This window comes from Hippocampus comes, unplaced genomic scaffold (genome assembly GCF_001891065.2).
Source record: "Hippocampus comes isolate QL1 unplaced genomic scaffold, H_comes_QL1_v1.1 scaffold322, whole genome shotgun sequence".
NCBI classification, from domain to species: Eukaryota; Metazoa; Chordata; class Actinopteri; order Syngnathiformes; family Syngnathidae; genus Hippocampus; species Hippocampus comes.
Genome location: NW_017805137.1, coordinates 952,402 through 973,659, shown reverse-complemented (window position 1 = coordinate 973,659; position 21,258 = coordinate 952,402). Strand labels below are relative to the sequence as shown.

General features: G+C 39.2%; 2 protein-coding genes and 1 long non-coding RNA gene across 5 annotated transcripts; 2 read left to right on the top strand and 1 right to left on the bottom strand.

Annotated features, from left to right (window-relative positions):
* Positions 1-418: 418 nt before the first annotated feature.
* slc2a11b (solute carrier family 2 member 11b) lies at positions 419-9,559 on the bottom strand. Of its 2 annotated transcripts, none has more exons than XM_019866886.1 (12): positions 6,726-7,126; positions 6,034-6,132; positions 5,632-5,792; positions 5,110-5,234; positions 4,890-5,019; positions 3,500-3,648; positions 3,078-3,271; positions 2,789-2,899; positions 1,735-1,836; positions 1,561-1,636; positions 1,342-1,469; positions 419-786 (listed from the first exon to the last, which is right to left on the bottom strand). In XM_019866886.1, the coding sequence occupies exons 1-12, from the start codon at positions 6,807-6,809 to the stop codon at positions 592-594; spliced, it is 1,554 nt and encodes a 517-aa protein (XP_019722445.1). In that variant the 5' UTR covers positions 6,810-7,126; the 3' UTR covers positions 419-591. The 2 variants fall into 2 exon arrangements, with proteins under 2 accessions (XP_019722445.1, XP_019722446.1); XM_019866887.1 differs by lacking the exon at positions 6,726-7,126 and adding an exon at positions 9,293-9,559 and having other exon boundaries at positions 438-786.
* LOC109514081 (uncharacterized) lies at positions 7,580-8,559 on the top strand. Its single transcript, XR_002167932.1, has 2 exons — positions 7,580-7,671; positions 8,446-8,559. It is a non-coding gene; the product is annotated as an uncharacterized LOC109514081 (long non-coding RNA).
* A 2,091-nt stretch (positions 9,560-11,650) lies between the features above and the next one.
* LOC109514227 (uncharacterized) lies at positions 11,651-21,191 on the top strand. Of its 2 annotated transcripts, XM_019867137.1 has the most exons (13): positions 11,651-11,832; positions 12,321-12,432; positions 12,793-12,886; positions 13,869-13,923; positions 15,730-15,870; positions 15,950-16,110; positions 16,202-16,300; positions 17,008-17,153; positions 17,301-17,472; positions 17,787-17,899; positions 18,920-19,007; positions 19,402-19,462; positions 20,280-21,191. In XM_019867137.1, exons 1-12 carry the CDS (start codon positions 11,721-11,723, stop codon positions 19,453-19,455), a joined length of 1,347 nt encoding a protein of 448 aa, XP_019722696.1. In that variant the 5' UTR covers positions 11,651-11,720; the 3' UTR covers positions 19,456-19,462; positions 20,280-21,191. The 2 variants fall into 2 exon arrangements, with proteins under 2 accessions (XP_019722696.1, XP_019722695.1); XM_019867136.1 differs by having other exon boundaries at positions 19,402-21,189.
* Positions 21,192-21,258: the final 67 nt, after the last annotated feature.

Here is a 21,258-nt window from a genome sequence, read left to right as displayed (position 1 = left end):
GATAATCATCCACCCATTCATCCATTATCTGATCCACTTATTAAGGGTCGCGGGTGTGCTGGAGCCTATGGCAGCTGACTTCGGGCACAGCAACTCGAGAGAACTGCTATTGTCACCATGCTGGGCGTCCAATTTTAAGATTGAGATTCGGACTATAAATGGGCCTAAAATGGAGCTGGAAAAGACGACTTCCACCCCACAACTGAATGAAAACCCCACCCTTGCACTCATTTATAGTTAGACTGCACTTTGCGCTGTTGTGAAAGCGCTATACAAATAAAGACATAATGCACTGTATTGTACAGACTGGAGCTCGGCCCGAAAATAGGGCCTACGGTGTATGTAGTTATTCTCTTCCCCCGAATTCACAACCACTCATGCAAAAATTCAAAGCTCTATTACCAGTTTTAATAGCTCATAGTTTTGAAAAGGACAACTTTATTGGGAAATCTCAGTCCATTTATTAAAACTGCAGAAAACAATAATATATATCAGTAACAAAAACTTGAATTTTACTGTTCAAATCAAAAGGCACCATTGTGATGAATATAAAAACTATATTCACTTGAGGGTCATGTGATACAGTCCATGTTACATTGAGGTTGTCAATAGTGTCAAACCAGAGCCATCAGTGTTGTAGCCCATCTTTTTTCTCCCATTCTTAAACTCATTCTCGATTTCCAGAAAAGTTTTGTTCTTGGTTTCAGGAATGATAAAGAATATGTAAACTGCCACTAGGATGCAGATGACCATGAACACCAGGAAACAGTACTGCTTCAGACCGAGCTGTGGAAAGATGACACAAATACACACAAACTTGGCCCACATTCTAAAATGCTACATAATCAGTAATTCAGCTCACAAAAAAAGAAGAGATGGTCATTTGTCAAATACATTTCAGAAGAGGAAGAATTAATCCATGGATTTAGTAGCGTAATGCCAACAATAAAGCAACACACCTCCCCATGTTGAAAACAGCATAGGGTATACAGTACGGGAGAGTGTTTTTATACAGGCCACTAGAGGGCAAAATCCTGAGTTTGACAAAAATAATCAAATCTCTCCAACTGCAGAGGAGCATTTTCATGGCTATTTGTGTGTTGAAATATTTTACGGTGGTCTTTTTATAGCTATTACAGGAATCTTAAAATGTACAACTCATACATTTTAATTGATGGTGGCTGTGGTTTGACCCTGGAACAGGTCATTTATATGTGTAGTATTTTCTATGGTGTAATACAAATGTGAACAAATTAGAGGTTGACCATCCCTGATTTTGTTTGACCTTAGAGGTTCCTCTGTCTTCCCTTTCTTCAGGTTAACGTCATGCTGGCTACTTACCACAATAAAAGGAAAGACCATGCTGATGAAGAAGAAGCTGATCCAGTTTATGGAGCCTGCAATCATGTAGGCTGCAGGCCGTGCGGTTTGCGTGAACAGCTCCATAGTCAAGATATTAGTCACACCACCTACGGAGAAGACAACAGAGACACCAGAATCAGATCATCTATACACGATCTTCGGGTAAAGACTCAAGTGACACAAAATGCAGATTGTTACCTGGCCCTAATCCAAAACTCAGAATAAAGGCAAAAACGCATGCCATGCTGAGGTAGGGAAAAATTGGACTGACCTCCTGAGAGTAATAAGAGAAGACAGGGAGCTCATATACAATAGAAAAAGTGTATGACACCAACACATGTTTTTATTGACAATGAGGGTGTGGTTCAGTACCTGAAAAGTAATGGTCAGAGTGAACAAAATGCAGCAGATACTCATGAGCGTGTATCCTCCAGTAATGAGAACCTTCCGTCCCAGATGCTCAATGAGCAAACCCTGTGAAACATGCAGCACATGACAAGACTGAAAACACTCCATGAAAGCATTTTCTCTCAGTTTCTCACTGACCTTTCATGCTTCTTTTGTTCCATCGTAATACACAGCGATAATGTGCATCAGAACCTGATTTTTTCTTAGATCGGTACTGACGCTCATTTATGCTGTGACCTATTAAGTCTAAAGTTATGCTCTTCCTATGATAGGCATCAGTAATTTGTCGCAAGAAATAGTTTTTGTGGCATACTCTCTTTTTTGTGTGCATTTGTGCCTTTCTTGAGCAGGTCCTAAACAAAACCCTTCTTCTGGCTACGTTTGCTGCTGGTATAAGAGGGACCTTCCAGTATGGCTATAATGTCTCAGTCATAAAATGTACCCACCAAGGTAATGCTGCTGTTTTACTACTATAAACAGCTTTTCAAAGTACATGTCTGTACACATGCAGCATGCTAAGACATACTCACAATGTCTGCGCGGTTTCACAGCACTAACTGAGATTAAGATATAAGAGATAAGATATTAGACCGAGCCCAGAAAAGATGTCTTGTGACCTTCTATAGCTAATCATTTTTGCAAGACATCCTCCAGAAAGGGCACGAGGCTTTACTTTGCATTTGAGTAATTCATTCATTGCAACCCTACGTGAAGGTCTTTTGAGTATAAAATTAAATCAGAAGGTGGCACAAGGTCAGACGCTGAATAAGTTAGGCAAACTAATATAAAGAATTAATAAATACGTATAAATTTATGTTTACTGTCTTATGGCATTAAGTTACTGTTTTATCTATCTTTGTTTTTCTACGTCAGATTTTTACTTTACAGCATGTTGTATGCTGCTATGGTTGTTCTATCAATCAGAGCTTTATCAATAAAGTTGAGTTGACTCGTGCTGAGCTGTGCAAACCACTTGTCCACCTTGCCAACGCAATCAAACTATGAAGAAAATACTTACACAGGTCAAAGCAGTGAGGCATTCACAGGCACCAGTGCCGACTGTTGCATATGGTATTCTCTCAGTGGGAATCCCTGCTTGTGTAAACACATAATCTGCATAGAAGTAAAACTGTGACAAAAATAGAATAGAATAACAAATTAAAATCTCAAATGAATCTTAATTTAGGGAAATATTAATCAAATGAAAACCGGTTATGGCATCCACGTTCTAATTTTCAGTTTGACATGGGCATTTAGAGCAATACACAAAAGGGATAGTGTTGTTCAAGCGGTAGTACGTTACATACAGCATTGATTCCATTCAGCTGCTGAGCTGAATTGAGAAGCATGATGCTGACAAGCTGCCAGCGTACGCTGCGGTCAGCAAGGAGCTCCCATGGCTTCTTGGCCTTGGATCCTTCCTGTTCCAGGTTGTTTTTCTCCTTTTCTATGTCCTCCATTGCACCACCACAATCAGTTGCACCGTGGAGTTGCCTGAGGGCTGCAGGCAAACAAATGATGAGCAGCATGTGGTGATTGTTGTGCCGAGTCCTTTTGTAATCAAGGTTCACTGAGTCAAATGTGATAACATGATACCCTGCCGATGAAGGTACATGTCTTTGCTGCAAGACAGTCTATATTGAATGTTTTCAACCACAGTCGTGTGCACTGGATAAGAACTTTTAATGATGAAACAATCAAAGTGAAGCATGTGCACTGTTTGGTTCACCTTTTCTGCATCCCTCATAATCTCCTCTGTCAATGAGCAGGAAGCGTGGACTTTCCGGAAACCACGGAAGCATCAGGAGCTGCAGGACCGCTGGGATGCATGTGGTTGCAAGCAGAATGGGCCAGTACTCTTCTTTACCCAGCACTTCTCTGTTCGACCACACAGATGTTAGAACATCTTTCTGGCACCCCTAATTTTATTTCAGATATGAGTGACCCAAATTACGATTAATCTTAAAAAATAATACCACTCCCGGATTTCTGTCAAGGTGCAAAAAATTATGCGAATTACATATGTATATGAAATAATCACATAACCTAGCCTTAAAGTCTGCAAGCTTGATTCTAACACAAGGTGAAACGCCATAGATGCTCTAATGGAGAGCAATGATGTTGTTATTACCCTTGAAGCAATGGTTTGAAAGCATACGGTGGAGGTACACATAATTTACAGTAACAATACTCATAGGCATATACTGTATTCTTTATCTCTGCAAAGAACCTGTAATATTACTGTGGTTTATTGAGGAACCGAGACTGTCTCTATGTACGGTATATCACACACCAGAGGGATAATGTCCAAAATAAAGTACAATGAATTGAAGCAAAAATGTGTCAAAAACTGTTTCATTTTGAAAAATGTTATTGCTGTATTATTTCTTATTAAATTCTATATTATAGAGCAGCAGTGTTTGTCACACTTTAAATACAAATAAAAAAGTCCTTAGCTCTCCAAGTTTCATCGTTTAAAGAAAAAAAAGTCAAAAACATGACAGATTTAATTCCTAAAAAAGTATATATATACAGGAACACCCTGCACACTTTGAACATTAGCACTGCACTTAAATATAGGGATATATACACTATATTTTAAAAACTGTACATAAAGTCAGTGAAATTTACATACAACTCAACTGTTTTTAATAAAAGTACTGGATGAAAAAAAAGTTGAAAACGCTACAGCATTATGTAGTTTGATTTAATATTATGATTTATAATTATTATAATTATTATATATATATATATATATATATTTTTTTTTTTTATGTATCACTAGAGAGAGGATCTATAACACTGGTAGTACTAGTATCTCTAGCTGGAAAACCACTGTTAGAGTACTGGTAGTATTTTTCTCATCATCCAAAAAAACCCAAACACACCCAAAACAAAAACAAAAAAACATTTGTGTTGTTTTTAGGAGGGCGGAACAGATTAATGACATCTCCATTCATTTCAATATGAGAAGATGACTTGAGATATGCGTGTTGTGAGTTACGAGCACGAAACAAAACTTTTGACTTAAGGCACCACTGTACTTCCATGTGGCAATATTTAAAGCACTATAAAAATGTACTGTACATGCTAGTCAAAAAAAATATATATTTTTTTACTTGAGGCCCATCACTTGTCCAGTGAAGATCCCACCCGTCACAAAAACTGAGGATCCCATTCCCATGAGGCCACGGATGGATGTTGGAGCAATTTCCACCAAGTACAAAGGTTGAACACAGAGGCCAATGCCTAATCAAATCAAACACGTGAACATCATTGACAACCTTATTGGATAATAATCAGCTATTTGTATTTTAAGTAGAACTGAATGTGATTTACCAGAATTTATTCCAATGAGAAGACGTCCCAGGACGATTAGTTCAAACATTCCTGTTGGGTAGCTCAGACCCATCGTCAGGGCAGCCATCATGGCAAGAATATTATTGACCAACAATGTCCCTTTCCTGTAGCAACACAGACATATGACCCATGTTTCATGATCACACAACATCATTATATAAAGTATTAATGGAATTGTTATGCTTTGATTGTCACTGTGAGAAGGGTTTCAATGGAAAATATCTACAAGTGCTTTGAAAGGTGTTTCAAATATGTTGTTCATCTCATATTGCGAATAATATGAAACGATCAATACTGAGCATGATCAACCTGGTAGGGGCAGAATTATTTACACAGCTCTTGCACTGGATAGGTTGTGCAATGACCAAACAAAACGTATACTTTTATGATTGAATGTAAAACACACACACACACACACACACACACACACACACACACACACACACACACACACACACACACACACACACACACACACACACACACACAAAAAAAACATACCTTCCCAGCTTCACTGACAATGTTCCTCCAATTGACACTCCTATTAGTCCTCCAAGGGTAAATACAGACACAATAGTGGACCACATTAAAGTGAGAACACCAACTGCAATGTCGCTTTGGTAACGCTCTGTCCATGTTTGGTTGATGAAATTTTGCACATACTAGAAACATGAGAAGGGACAAAAGATGAATACCATCAGCGGGCACCTACCCACTTTTATACTAACCATTCACGCTTAAACCAACGGATAACACATACACACGAAGGCCTGCGTGGAGATTCAGACTGGGAACCTCTCGATTGTGACACAGACTTGATAACCACTAGGTGACCATGCATCCCAGATAAAAACAGATGCATCAAGATTTGATCACATTCATAGTAGAAAACAGCAGCATTACCTTGGTGGGTGCATTTATGACCGAGACGTTATAGCCGTACTGGAAGGTCCCTCCTATACCAGCAGCAAGCGTAGCCAGAAGAAGGGTTTTGTTTGGGAGCTACCCGTGAAATGTACAAAAAAAGAAAGGATGTGACCAAATTATTTCTTTCAACAAATTACTGATGTCTATCACAGGTAGAACATAACTTTTGAATCAGTAAGTTACAGCATAAACTAGCGTCACTACTGATGAAAGAAAATTTCAGGTTCTAATGCACATTATCGCTGTATGTTACGATGGAACAAAATGGACAAAAGGTGCATGAAAGTTTGGTGATAGACCGAGAGAAAATGCTTTCATGTAGTGTCTTCAGTCTTGTCATGTGCTGCATGTGTCAAAGGGTTTGCTCATTGAGCATCTGGGACGGAAGGTCCTCATTAATTAAAAGCATCAAGCGTTACGAGAAGAAGGGTTTTGTTTGGGACCAAACCTTTTCTTGCTACAAATTACTCCACTGGAGCGGGAAGAAAAACTACCGGACCAACTAGGCATACGAGATTACCAGAATTTGTTTTATCTCCTAATTGTAACTTTTTTTTTCCCCCTCAGATTTTTTTTCTCACATTTGCACAATTCATCCCAAATTTTCATCGTAACCAAAATATAGTGTAAACTCATGCTGACACAATTTAACAAAATACTTCACATACCTTGAATATTGGCTTTGTTTCTTCTGCCTCTTTAATTAACAAAGGGGTATATTCATAGTTATTTTCCCAATTTTCGTTCGGCATTTTTGCGCGCGATGCCCTGTGCCAGTACTATACAAAGTGTCTGTTGCGCACTGAGCGTCCTCCTCATTTAAGTGAAGTCGAATCCAACAAGAGTCTGGTTTTATCCCGCAACAATGCAGTCAGTGACTTTGTGTCTAATCCGACCGGAGGGTGTGAAGAATCATCTTATCTTCCCACTTTGAGACGATGTCTCGCATGAGGCCATAAGATGTCCGTGCATCACAAGCGGATTCCCTTGAAAAGATGACCTCAAGTAGTCATTCATTGAGTTAAGAATTAACATGTCACGGGGCGACTTGCACTTTTGACTGCGCCTCAAGGCAGTCCAAATGTTTTCATTTTTTTTTTTTTTAGGAGAGGGATATAGGGGTTGTTATTCAGTCCTTTCAGAGCGCATCTTTCATGTTCTGTCTGTTTTGATTGTCTTTCAGCTCCGGCTGGAGTAAAGGGTGTCTCCCTCCACAGCAGGCGTACCTGCAATGAAGCCTACCAAGTATTTAAGGACTGCCAAGATCCCAAGTCTCTGTCGGCTTATTGACCGTGCTTGTGGTTTTTGCAATCTCGTGCATTGTAATTTTGTAAGTATTTGTATTATTTAGGCTTTTTGATCCTGTTTTTTGTGTGATTTGGACTCTTGTCATGTTGTTGATATTCTTCTCGGTGTTACTTTTACCTTGCCTTTTGCAAGCACTTTTTGTTTATGCCTTGTTTTTCCTGGCTCTTGTGACCAGCAATTTCTCTTTTGACTTTTTGCATTTTGTCTGCATTTTACTGTCATGTTCTGTCTGTTTTGATTGTTTCAACTCCAGCTGGTGTGAAGGGGGTTTCCCTCCAACAGGGGCACCTCTTCTGCGTTTAGCAAGTAACTCTACCAAGTGTTTAAGGACCGCCAAGACCATTTCAAGAAAGAAAAAAAAAGCCTTTTCAAATCTGCATTAGTAACAGCCATTACCTCTAATTTCAGAGTGACATAAAAATGTCCTCTTTTATCACTCGAACCTTCCACTTCTTGTAGTTATAGAAACATCCTAGAAGTTACATTTGAATTTGACGTAGCATTTCAGAATAAAAGATCCTTGTTATATGAACAAGTGACACTCATTAACTGCAAATTATTGATTATTAATAACTTTATCATCCAATCAACTGTTTTCACTCAAACACTTCAAATTTGGCAGATTGTAGACCATCCCGGGATGCCACCCAGGATATTTCATCCACATCCAATGTTTCATTTTGACATTAACGCCTCTGGAAATCTGCATATACCGGTAAGTGTCATTTCCTCAAATTTTAGCCTGGAATCAAAATTCAAGATTTTGTAGTTCCAATTGCATTTCACAATGGCATACAGGAAATCTCAATCAGCTGTATGCCCTTTAAAAATCTTCCTGTGCCTGTTGTAAACTGCCAATTGATATTCCACTTCTAGAATGACACCCAGGAAGTGTTCTCCAAATATTACATAGAATTCCATAACAAATGCCTTTAGTCAATAATTTTCATATATTGACATTAAAATATGCAGTTATTGAGTTATATACATTCAAATACTTTGCCTTTAATACATCTATATGCAAATATATCTATCTCAACATGGAACGTGCTTTCTTAAAATCCTTTCTAAATTTCACAGTTGTCCGGGATTAACACGGATGTCAGATGGAAAATGTGTGGTGCGCCCTCAACCTTTTGGAACTGCGCATCGATCACCGAAGAAGACCACCAACATAGAAAACAGACAAATGCATCGAATCAGGAATCATAATTTCTTGTGTATTTTAAACATTGGACACATAATTCCCAGTCACTCAAAATAACTCACGTCTTTTGAAAATATGAATTACAGCTTTAAATGACTGCCTACCTATCTAATTTATTTTGAGTCTCATATCTTCAAATAAAACAGATGCTGGACTAACACATCGCAGAAACTGTTTGGTTATCATTCAACAAAATGCATGACTTTATTGAAGAAAAAAAGAGGGACAGCAAAGAGGGGAATAGGTGGCCACAAAGTTTTTGGTCATAGTTCGGCCGAAAAATAAGTATTGCATTCTTTCCCTGAAAATGTTTATATCCTGTGTGATAGGTAAACTTTTTGGAAAGTTTTGCTGTCATAGGTTAAATTGATTATTCATTGAATAAAAAATAAATACCCATATACTGCATGCAGTAATTATTGTGTTCTATTATGACACAACTTTTAAAGGTAGAGGTTCTTTGCAGACTTGTGCGCTTCTTATTCCATTTGTGTTCACCCACACAATGACACCAGATTTCACTTGGAATTCGCAATGAAACACTGCCAACTGCAAGTATGATGCGGTTCAAATGAGTTGCTATGTTTGGTTCATCAGTGGACGAAAATCAGTATCTTTCAGTCACATTTATTATAACTCCTCAACAACAATCGATGTCTAAAATATATACAATACAACATAATTTAGATAATTCAGCAACTACAACAAAAATTGACTTACTCTTTTATTTGATTCAGCAGGTGGTTCTTCACTCATGTCCATGATAAAAGTATCAAAACAGCGAGTACGTTTGAATGAATCGTGGATAATGAATGTTGCGCTTCAGCCAAAAGTCTTGCATAATGGAATGCTGCCGTAAGGTGTAGCATATGATCTTAGCTCCGCAGAGGGGGCGTTCAGTAACCCCTCAAGATGCATTCTTGGGGCTGAGGCTTGTAATTTCTCACCCAAATAAGGAACACAAGAGCAGTGGAATTAGGGGGTCTGTAAAAAAAACAAAAAAACGAGTCATGTCATTGAACCATCCTTTTTTCAGAAAGAAAAAAAAAATCATTTGCGTGCCGATTGTGTTGTTTTATGACCAGAGAGAATCTTATGAAAAACATGCTCAATCTGCTTCCAATTCTATGAGAAGATAACTTCATGGGTGGAGCAAAGCACAAGCAAAATCCATGGAATACTTGTTCTCTCAAAAAAACAAACTGAGTAAGAGTAGGCTACGAGTACCCTAAAAGACAATGTTAAAGGAAAGAAACAGAGCATGGAAAAAAGCCACGACAAAAGAACAGACGTTGAAGCAGACATATTGACAATTAGTGAAATAAAATGAGCAACAAATAGCGACACAAAAGTGCAAAAAGATGGTTAACTAATGTAAAAAAATACAAACAGTATTCATCAAGGCATTTAAACAATTCTAAAATGTCATCTGGACTACATTATCAAAATTTCTGCAAGGCCGTCCAGTTTCCACATAATCCCCATAATCCTCCGGGAATTTTGAAACTGGGGCTCAAAAGGGGAATCATGAAATGGACTAATGTGAACTCATGAACTAAATTGAAAATGCCTGTTCAGAAGAAAACATAACAATAGTGAGGCCGTTACCACTCTGAGAGGAATTGAAGCTAGAAAAAATAGATAAGGTCATATTGATTAAAAGCACAAGGTGAAGAACTGACAATGAAAAGAAAAAAATGTTGTTTCGTTTGTTTTTCGTTTGATCATATGATCAGAAACAGCATGAGTGACGGTTTTGTCTGAAAACAGACCTTGAGGCTGATCAGCAGACCAAACAGATGAACTTGTGAAGAAAAATAGCGTTGGGACTACCGGTACTCCAATTATCAAAAAGCCCACAATTGTCATTAAACATTCTGTGATTTAAAAAAATAAAAAATAAAAAAGAACCACTGAGAATCACAAGACATTATTAGAGAGCACAATGGAATTTGTGGGCTTGTATTATCCCTCCTCTAGCTGTTTACAGGCGGCTTCCCGTGTTGTTGTGTCAGATTCAGATTCAGATTCAGAAAACTTTATTTATCCCCGTGGGGCAATTAGAGTTGTGCGAGAGTGGCTTATTATAGAGACAGTCAGAGCAAAGGAAAAACATAGGATGTAAGTGTGAACTGTTTTGCGGTCTCTGAACTCTACAGCATGGTCACTAGGTCAGTATTTCTCCCAGTTACACAAGGACAAAGACTTTGGAGGTAAATAACTTAAAGACATTGCTCATCGTTTCTTTATGTTTTAAAACAATAACACCGAACCAGATTTAGGCATATAGGCCCAACAACTTTGGAGATCCAAGAAGAATTGTTTCAAAAACTGTATTTACTCAGCAAAGATGATACTTTTTGTAATTAAAACAAACGAACAAACAAACAAACAAATACAGCAAGTTCATGAAAATGTTAACCGAGTTAGTAAACGAGCAGAGCGGAATAGGGGCTTGCATGTCTGCTCCACAATTCTGAACATCGGGGTTTAGTTTTCAGCTGTGGTGCCTTTCTGTGTGAAGAATGTATGTTCTGCTTGGGCGGTTGTGACTCCTCTGTGGTTATTCCGGTTCCTTGCACATTCCAAAAACATGCCTCTTCGGTTAATTGAAAACTCTTAATTGTCCACTGGTATGAATGTGAATATAAATATTTGTTTGTCTCTACTCAATGTAGCCTGCAATTAACCTGTGACCAGTAAAGGTGATACCCCATTTCTTGCCCATCTGGAAAATAATGGTGATCTTGTATGAAAGACAACAGGTGGATACACAGATTAATCATACCTTCTGCCTTCTTGATAATATCATTGTTTTACTTGTCACGATACGCTGTGAGGACAGTGAGGTAGATGAAAAAAAAAAATTTAAACTCCACAAAGGAAGGCTGGACATGAGTTTCAAACACCAAACCTTAATCTTCAAATTGTTTTTATTTATTTGTTTCTTTTTTGCACAAAACGCTAACACAATAACAATTGACTTGTTTCATCTGGCACAGCCGGTTGTAATGAGAATATGAGACGGCAGGGGGCGTGCTGTGACCGAAGAAAGAACTCATGCGGCGGTGTAACACTGAAAGCCTTCCCCAGTCCGGGCAGCGCGGAGTTGCGCACAAACAGGCTGCTGCCGGTGACCCGGTTCGTCATGGCGGCTAGAAAGCCTCGCTCGGTGGCCAACCCTTTGGAATCCGCTATCACTTCACCGAGTGAGAGGATATTGAAAGAATGCCACAGTTTGTATGTCGACAGCGAAAACGGTAAATTATGGCCGTGCCTGAGTTTGGAGCTAAATTTGCGGAATTAACATGAGCAGGTTGTCGTTTTAGGGTGGTACTTTATTAGATATGTTATTAAAAATATATATTCTCTGCGGGTACTTAAGTTCGTGGTGTATTGCATGTACTTACCTAATAAAAACCTACAGCTTGATGTCCCTGCACTTGTGCCAACATGTGTCATTTGACATTGGACACCGGTCCTCTAAAGTGCCTGTCACTGCACTTTGACTCATGTGGGCATCTGGGGCCGACAAGTTAATACATATAGCCTGTTTTCATTGTATTGAATAACAACGATTCGAATATAAATCAAAATATTACTAACAAAAATACAGATCCAAAATGAGGTTTCTGATTTAAATTGTTTCTTTTGTCCATTAGTACAGTATATTTTACATTATTCTCCAGTGCAGTCTATCGCTTCAAGTTCCAAATGACAACTTTATGTTTGCGTTTTCATCTTCCAGGCTTGGTCAAAATCGCCAACAGCCTTGGAGTGCGTCTCCTGCCCCCCAGAAAAAAGATCACTGTGATGATCATGGGGAACCACTCAGCAGGAAAGAGCTCCTTCATTAACTGGTAAGATTCCATGTCAGACCATCAGATAATAACTGTCCTCCAAACTATATTATGCCCCACAGTGTTCAATAAGTGTTTTATGCTTGACTTCTTTGTATTGAAAGGTAGATGAGTTTTTACAAGGCTAATAATGAACATTGTAACAAATACATTTCTGTTATTGATTGCAATCCAAAATATGTTTTAATTGTGAATGTGAACATAACCATAGAATAATTGGACATTTCAAATCTAATTATAAATATATAGAATGTTGGGCAGCTTCAAACCTATGTCTTAAATACACGCCTTTCCAAATCATGCTGAATGCAACCCAAACATTGAGAATATCTGAACTACCGGTATTTGCTTTCTTTTCAGGTATGTCGAAGAGCACATCCAAAAAACTGGTGTTGCCATTGAAACACAGGGCTTCACATTCATCACAAGTGGGCGCAAGAGAGAATCATTGACGGTAAGAAATGACTGAAACGCTGACTGGTATGAAGGAATGCTTCAATCCAGCCTGTTGTTGTGAAATTTGGACATCTCTTGTGAAGGGCGATGAAGCGATTCATTCATTATTTGCTTGCATTAACAATGTGACAAAATTTCTCAAAAATGACGGTCTGTCAAAAGTCTGGTTGGAACAGCCACTTCAACCTGAGTGCAACACAAAAAAATATTGAAAATGGGATGATGGGTTCCTTAGAAATTGATTTTTTTCACAAGTGCTCTGACATTGGACACTGTTACGACACTATTGTTTTTGACCACTAAAATAGACAATCTGGAGTCCTTATTACAAGCCAGTGTATCAGCCACTTTTTACTCTTGAACACCTGCCCGAAACTCTAAACTTTTGAAATGTTTTACATGATGGTGTGTGACTAACTGTTGGTGTAGTGGTACACTTGCCTGACTTGTGTACAGGCAACATGGGTTCAGTTCCCACTCAGTGACAGTGTGAATGTGAGTGTGATTGGTTTTTCGTCTCTATATATGTGCCCTGTGACTGACTGGTGACAAGTTCAGGGTGTAGAGTGTCTTTAGCCCGAAGTCAGAGCAGATAGGCTCCGGCACTCTGCGACCCTGAAGAGGATAAGCAGTGTTAAAAATGGATGGATGGATGATGGGATATTGTGCAATACCCACAAGGTGACAGATGAAGCAGTTGTATGTGCCCACAGCATGAGCAATACCTAAAACAAACATACAGCAGCTTCTTTACAGAGTATAAACTGAGTCAGCAGGCACCCTACTTCTCTGCACATATTCTCCTGCTGCGGTCTAGAAGATGAAAACGAATAATTAGTAGTGCAAGCACTCACAGCAGTGGGCTGGCTGCTCAGAAAACTACTGAAGATCAACTCTCTCTCTCTCTCTCTCTCTCTCTCTCTCTCTCTCTCTCTCTCTCTTGCTCACGCTCCCTCTTTCTCACACTCTCTTTTTCACAGGGGAATGCAACATTACATCTCTACCCCCATTTTCGACCGCTCCTTGAGTTCAAAGGTAAGCCTTTTTGGAGTATTAATATTAATGCGACACATATATTAGATAGATCGATAGATAGATGTGTCGGATTTTTACAAGTTTTGGTTAGTACTGATGAAATAGTCCTGACTAGGGTCAAAAAATAAAATTGAGTCGTTCATTGAAATAGTTCTGACTAGGGTAAAAAAAACTAAAATAAAATAGTCCTTCATGCGTCAGCTGTGGTCCAGAGCCTGGGAATGGCGAGAGGATCGTGTCAGGGAGTGACGTGGTTGGGATGCATGGGTGGGGAGGTTAAAGGAAGGTGGGGGCAGTGATGTATGTCTGTGCAGTGCGATTGAAGGTTTACTGGGTGCTGGCAGTATGGTGAGAGAAACAGGGCGGTGGGGACAGGCAAGGAGAGCTACTTAGAAATGCTCAACCGACAGGGATAGCACAGCACCGCTCCATGGATGGCAACTTCGCCACACTGACAGTTCTGCTCTGGATTACAAGCTCGCTCTTTATTTAAACCTTAATGCGGCTGTTTGGAAACACCCTATAGCACGCATATGTTTACGCTGCAGAGCAACTGAGGATGACTCATCAGAAATGCAGTGTATGTCCTTATGGGAGACGCTGCTGATTATTGCATTGAAATCATGTGTCTCAGGAGTTTATTTTACTATTCCTGTCAGTAAATGCATCTCTTTGGACCTACTTAGTCCGAGAAGTTCTTTCTCAGCATTATTGCAGCATCATCGCAGGACCTGTGGGGGGAACCTTGTTACTTACAAGCCCTTGAGAAAAGTAACAGCCGTTGATGATGCTGTCCTCATTTCCGTTTCTTCTGTTTAAGCAGTCAGTGGGGGCAAAGTGTTGGTATTTCATATTTGCCAAGTGAGTGTTTGAGCATATTTTAGACATATGGACTGTCATGTACCAGCAGGATGCTGCATGCAGAATCTTTCTCTTTGCTTTCATGCTAGCTGATGGATGTATTGATATGGTGGCTTTGCTGATGTGATCAACATCGAAGAATGCTAATGTGCCACCAGCATCTCTGCTGCATGCCACACAAGGATGTAATTTGTGTAGCCTCTTAACACCTGCTTCGCTCTGTATGTGTGTGTGTTTGTGTAGAGGGAGTGTGTCAACAGTTGTGTGTGTGTTGTGTGTGTGTGTGTGTGTGGGTGTGTGTGTGTGTGTGTCTGTGTGTGTGTGTGTGTGTGTGTGTGTGTGTGTGTGTGTGCTAGGTAGGTCTCAATAGTGGTCCTGTTCTGGTGGGTGTATTGAAATCTCAGTGCGTTGCCTCACAGTCGTTCTTCACTGGCTAGCTTTATGTCCCACGCCCAACGCTAAAGCTGCCAGTTGAAGAGCTGTTGTGTGTAACCATGACAACAGACCTCTCTACACAGGGAGTTGTGAAAAACTGACTTGGCAAATTCATTTCGAGGACGTGTTGAAATTGCTGTTGCGCATTTTAATCTTCCAGTTATGTATGACCTGAGGTTTATTACTTTTTGATGTGGTTGTTTTAAAATGTTATTTAATGCAGTTTGAAATGCACAAATATATACATACATATATATATATGATTTTTAAAATTATTTTGTGCATGCAAATACTTGTTTTCGACTTTTTCTACTTCTTCCCTCCGAACTCTGCTGCTCTACAGTGCAAATTTCTCCATTGTGAGATAATAACGGTTTTCTTATCATATATGATCTTATGTATATATATATATATATATACACACGTACTGTATATGTATATGTTTTTTTTAAGTAAGTATTGTGACTGTATGGAATCTAGATAGTACTTTATATATATTGTATATTGCAGGTGTTATGGACTACCTGTCTGCAGAGATCTCCACATCCAAGCAGAAGAAGTTCAGTCTTGTGACTTTTGTGGACACACCTGGCTTGGTGGACGGGGACATGATTTATCCATTTAATGTCAACAGCGCCATCACATGGCTGGGTAATTCTGCATTGCCCCACCTGGTCACTTTGTTTGAGCCTGAGGTGTGACACTGTCGCTCTCTTCTATTTCTGTGCAGGAGAACAGTCCGATCTGATATTCGTATTCTTCGACCCGATGGGTCAGGCCCTGTGCAAGCGCACACTGAACATTGTGGAGAAACTGAGTGAGAAATGTGGAGACAAGTTGTTATTCTACCTCAGCAAGGCTGATGAGGCTGGCAAGGAAACAGATCGACAGGTATCCAAATGGACGGTGTCCTTGGGTGATAACCAAAATATCAAATGAACACAGACAAAGTACATACAATGTCTGATTTTTGTTGTTGTAGAGAGTGATGATGCAGATCGTCCAGGAATTGTGCCGCCGCCCAGGTCTCAACAAATGTGGTTTTGAAATGCCAACAATATACATCCCCAACCCACAGAGGGTAAATTTCAATCCATATTGTTTTCTGCAAAACATGTAATGTACTGTCATCTTTGCACCAATTGGCCAAACAACCAGCAACAACACAGGAATTGCGCCCACACAAAGACAATAATGCTCCACCTGCACTGAAAAGCCTACACATGGTTCCATTATCTTTGTTCAATTAGATTTTTAAAAAATGCATTATTATTTTTTTGACAGAGATGATACATTGTCAGGTCGGTCAATGTAATTAAACATAACACAATCACTTAAGTTTGTTAGCATGCTAAATAACACAGTCTTAAATCTCAGCTCTATGTCTCAATTTAAATCCCAGATGTGGTTCTGGCTATGATCTGAAATTCAAGGTCCAGCTGTCCTTCAGGTTTGACATTCATTGATTATCCCGCAATGTGATCTATTTCCTGGTGACCTCGGCTGCCTGGAACAAGAGGATTCATATTTTTCAATATGTGTAGAGCACAAGGGAGTTGTAAACTCGGGCCACTGATCAGCCACCCTTGAGAGTGATCATGAAGTATTGCACCATGATGACTTACAGCCAAGAAGATCTATTATCCATCCTCCAACTCAAACAGACCACCTCTTTAATGATCAAGTGCAGCTTCTGCCTTGAAAATGACATAGTACATGACTGTTCGACGTACCTCTGTCAGATGCAGATAAACACCAAGTTGGCGGGGTTTTTTTTGTCTCACTCAGCCAAGCCGCTGTATGAACCAAATTGACGGTGTGTGTCAGACCATCGAAAAGACCATCAACCAAGCTGTGCAGAGGACATTGGACCAGTTGGAGAAAGACTGTGATTTAATTTGTTCCACTATCAGCAACAGACTACAACAGGACAGGTGAAAAACACCAACTACAACATGACATGGTTTAAAGCCCATTTTGTTCCTCTAAAGCTTGGTCAAATGTGCAGTGGGTAAGAGGTTCAAGTATATCCTGTACAGCATATAGGATATTGAATCCATCTTCTTCTTCTGCACCTGCAGGACTGATGCCACTTACAACAAAAGTGTCCGCCTGAACTCGTTTGTGTGCGGCGCTTTGGGAATCTTCCTTCCTCTTCTCTTTATTCTTAGTTTCATTATGAGCACCTTCTCCAAAGAGCAGTTGAGTGAGCTGATGGGAGAACGGCTGGCTCAAACGCTTTGTATCTGCACCGTGAGTGCTTTCCGTCATATTGACCAAATGTTTTTCTTTTTTTTTTTTGTTTTGTTAGGATGACCTGCAGAGTCTGATGACTGCAATCTAAGAATCAAAAGTTCCCTTTCAAGTAGCTAAATATATAGTATAACCAATACAGAAAACACCTCTGAGTATGATGCAGTTTGATTCAACACTGACAAATCATAATAACCAACATACGTGTGAATAAATGAAAATCTCACTGACAATGTTGATCAAAATTAAGCTTTGCAACTTCGCTCATGCCTACAGTTATACTTCTGTCTCTCGTCTCCGTGTCCACTTCGCAGGGCATAGTGATGTACTTGTGGGACTGGATACCAGAAGATGGGCAAGTTGTGTTTGTATTGCTCTTTGGGGCTTTTTGCTACCTCCTACTTTTCCTCGGCAAACATTTTTCTGGGTAAGTCTTCACCACAATCTCTCATATGAATAGAAATAACGCGAAAAAGTATAGATTTTGGGGGTTGTACATCTTAACCCTTTCAGGGACAGTTTATCATGTTATCAGGTTAGAAGGTGCATGGAAGGGTTAAAGACAGGAGTGTCAAACTCATTTTTGTCGCAGGCCACATTATAATTACCGTTCCCTTGATGGACCGTGATGACTGAAACTATATAAAGAAGTCAAGAATAATGTTTTATTCAATTACTGGTTAAGTAACTGTAATGAGGGGTTTGGAAACAAGAAAATGCTTACAATATGTCACTGATTTATTACATATGAAAATTTGAAGTTTTGGTACGTATCATGGAAGTTGTCATCTTTGATTTGTGTTCGCGGGCCACTTAAAATGATGTGGCGGGCCACATCTGGCCCCGGAGCCTTGAATTTGACACGTGGGTTAAGATATTTAACCCACAGATTTATTTTTGTCAAGATTCACTAATGTGATGAAAGTTCATTTGACGTTAACTAGTTGTGGTCAAAGGGCCGTTTTGAGAGCACGGAAGCACCTGTGCGCTCGGCATAAAAACAGGCACATTTTGGTGCTGGGCCAAGTCTAGTTTAGCATGTTTGTGAATTTGGTAGACCGTGCTGTGTGTCGCTAGGCAGACCGAGGGCGTTTCCTATTATGCTCCTCCCACAACGGCGCAAACGCCCCCTTATGCCTAGTTCGACCTGTGCAAAATCTACGGAAACACCAAAAGAAAGTAAACTCCACCCTTGCGCATGGTTAGATTGCACTTTGTGCTCAACTTGTCCTGGGCAGGAAAATCGGGCCCAAAGAGTGCACGCATCTGTTTTATCTTCAAACCAAAAACGTGATTAGAAACCAGTCAACCTCACGCTCTAAACATCATTTGTGGTGTTGTAAAATAGATAAATTGACTAGTTAGCGAGTCTGTCGAACCCCCTTTTTGTGGAATTATTGCACACACACACAACATCATTTAATTGTAAGTCTCCCTCATCCTCTAGTCAAAGATACAAGACTTTAACAAAGAAGGAGAAGAGAACAATGACAGAGTACAGTGATTATATCCTGGATATCGTCAAAACCAAGAAGGTAAGACTATTCCCACTTTGACCACGAGTTAACTTTCAACAAAGACATTTTTATGTTGTAGTTAATGTGAACTGGAAGGTAAGTAATCCTCAGCTCTTTTATTGTCTTTTGGCCTCTTGCAGGCAATTGGTGTTAAAGCCTCTAAGTGCACTTCTGTCACAGCTATATAAAACATGTATTTATTATTTATTTACATATGCTATTGACAAGACAGAGTTTCTTTATGGCTAATCAATCAACCTGATGGGGTTGTTCAACGACTTTTTGAGTACACGTCATAAACAATTGGTTGATGCGTGGCGGAATACTTTGTGGTAGACTACGACCACGCATTTTCATATGTATCCACTTCATAATTTGTGAACCTAAATCTGACATTGCATTTACTCTACAGGGTAAATTGTATGAATGGTACCTCCAACAATGTGCGGCGGAATATGACCTTTGACCCCTGGGAAAGATGAATGTTCTTCACGTGTGTTTGTAGGTCAGCACAGTGCCGACAGGTCAGTTGTTTGTTTGGACAAAAGATGATCTGTAGTCTGTGAGAAAACACTGGCACGTTTGCAAAGAGACTGACAATCGTTCACCAAATCATGCAGCCAAGAGCGTTGTGGTGTTTTCGATTTTAGAACGTGCCTTTGCTCTTCAGCATAGTCAAGAGACTTGTGATTGTAGTCATTGAATGAAAGAAAAACAAATGTGAATACCTTTTTACAGTGCGTACTTCCTACATGTAGCTAGTTTACAAATACACTTCTTCATTCAAAGATTTGACCTCCTTCCAGCCTGCAAAAAAGATCTATTCTTAAACCTTACTGCACTGTCCTGATGTGTTCTCTTTGGAACACAATGTGCTCTTTTAATAAGCAATGCTGTTATAGTCGCTGGGCATTATTGCTGTTACTTTTTGTACCAATAACACTCCTGCCATGATTATCTCTATGATTGTACTGGATACAAAACATTGCACTGTATCTCACTTACATCACAAATTAGACACATCTAATGAGCTCCAATTTAAGATTCTGCATTTACAAAGATAATAATGTTTCATTGACACTATCAAAGACTTGTTTATTAACGCGATTGTCATTTGCATTATACTGAGAGCTGTTTCTCTCTTTATTTTTCATCACATTATTTTGGTTACCTTATGTATAGCTGTGGCTGGTGCAAAATATTAGGAACTTTGCTCAGTGTGATGCAGTTCAGCTCTACACACAATCACACTGACAAACATTTCTTTTTCTATTGATACTTCCCTCACAGTGTCACTGAAGATTGAGTGTTTCCCAAGGTCTCATGTACAGAAAGTACCAGAGAAGTCGTTTCAGGCGCAGGCCGATATTTAAAAACTACTTTACATTAAATTTATGTACATGTGTGCCACAATAATGATGCTTAATTAAAATACCAGTAATGTATATTACAAAATGTAATATGTATTGTACAGTCTATTTTATAATATAATTTGTTTGTTAAGAGTAACAGCTCATGTATTGGATCTCATGACATTGTGCAGGTGTACTAGTGAGTTTAAAAAAAAAACATTTCAAAATAAGTGATACAGTCAAACCTCGTTGCAACGTACCTCGAGGGACATAACGAATCTGTACGCTATAATGGTAGTTCATTGTAACCATTTCCAATAAAATGGCCGCCAACTACAATGCATCATACATTATAAACATTTATAGAAAGTGAGAGACAATTTCAGCCTTCACAGACAGCGAGATTTGCTTCCGTTTAAGAGACATGTTTTCAGACCATGTGCTCAGGACCGCGCTGTGCGGTTGACCTAAAAAAAATTATTAAACTGGAGCACATGATGAAATATTGAGAATTTGTGACTGCAGTGTGACATTTTAGAGTCCACTATTCCACCATTTCAGTGTCTTCAATATTCCTGGTGGTCTGTTGTGACATGACATTAAAAATAAATGCCCAGGGATATTTTATTTTATTTTTTACACAAATTATGTAATATCCTCTGTTTGTATTGGGTGTGTGATTTTAGTGAATTTTATATTCTATGTTTTTTAACTGTATTGTTGTGGTGCGAAATGTAGAAGAAAAATCGGACTCGTATCGAAATACCTTTCTGCCTCAGAGAATGAAATTTGTCAAACGCACAAATGAACTCTGCCGCTTCTGTTTAACTCATTAAATATTTTCCCCTGACCATTTCCTTTCTGTGTTTTGCTTTCTGTGAGTATATGTATGGAATCAGATAGTGCTACAGCTGGAG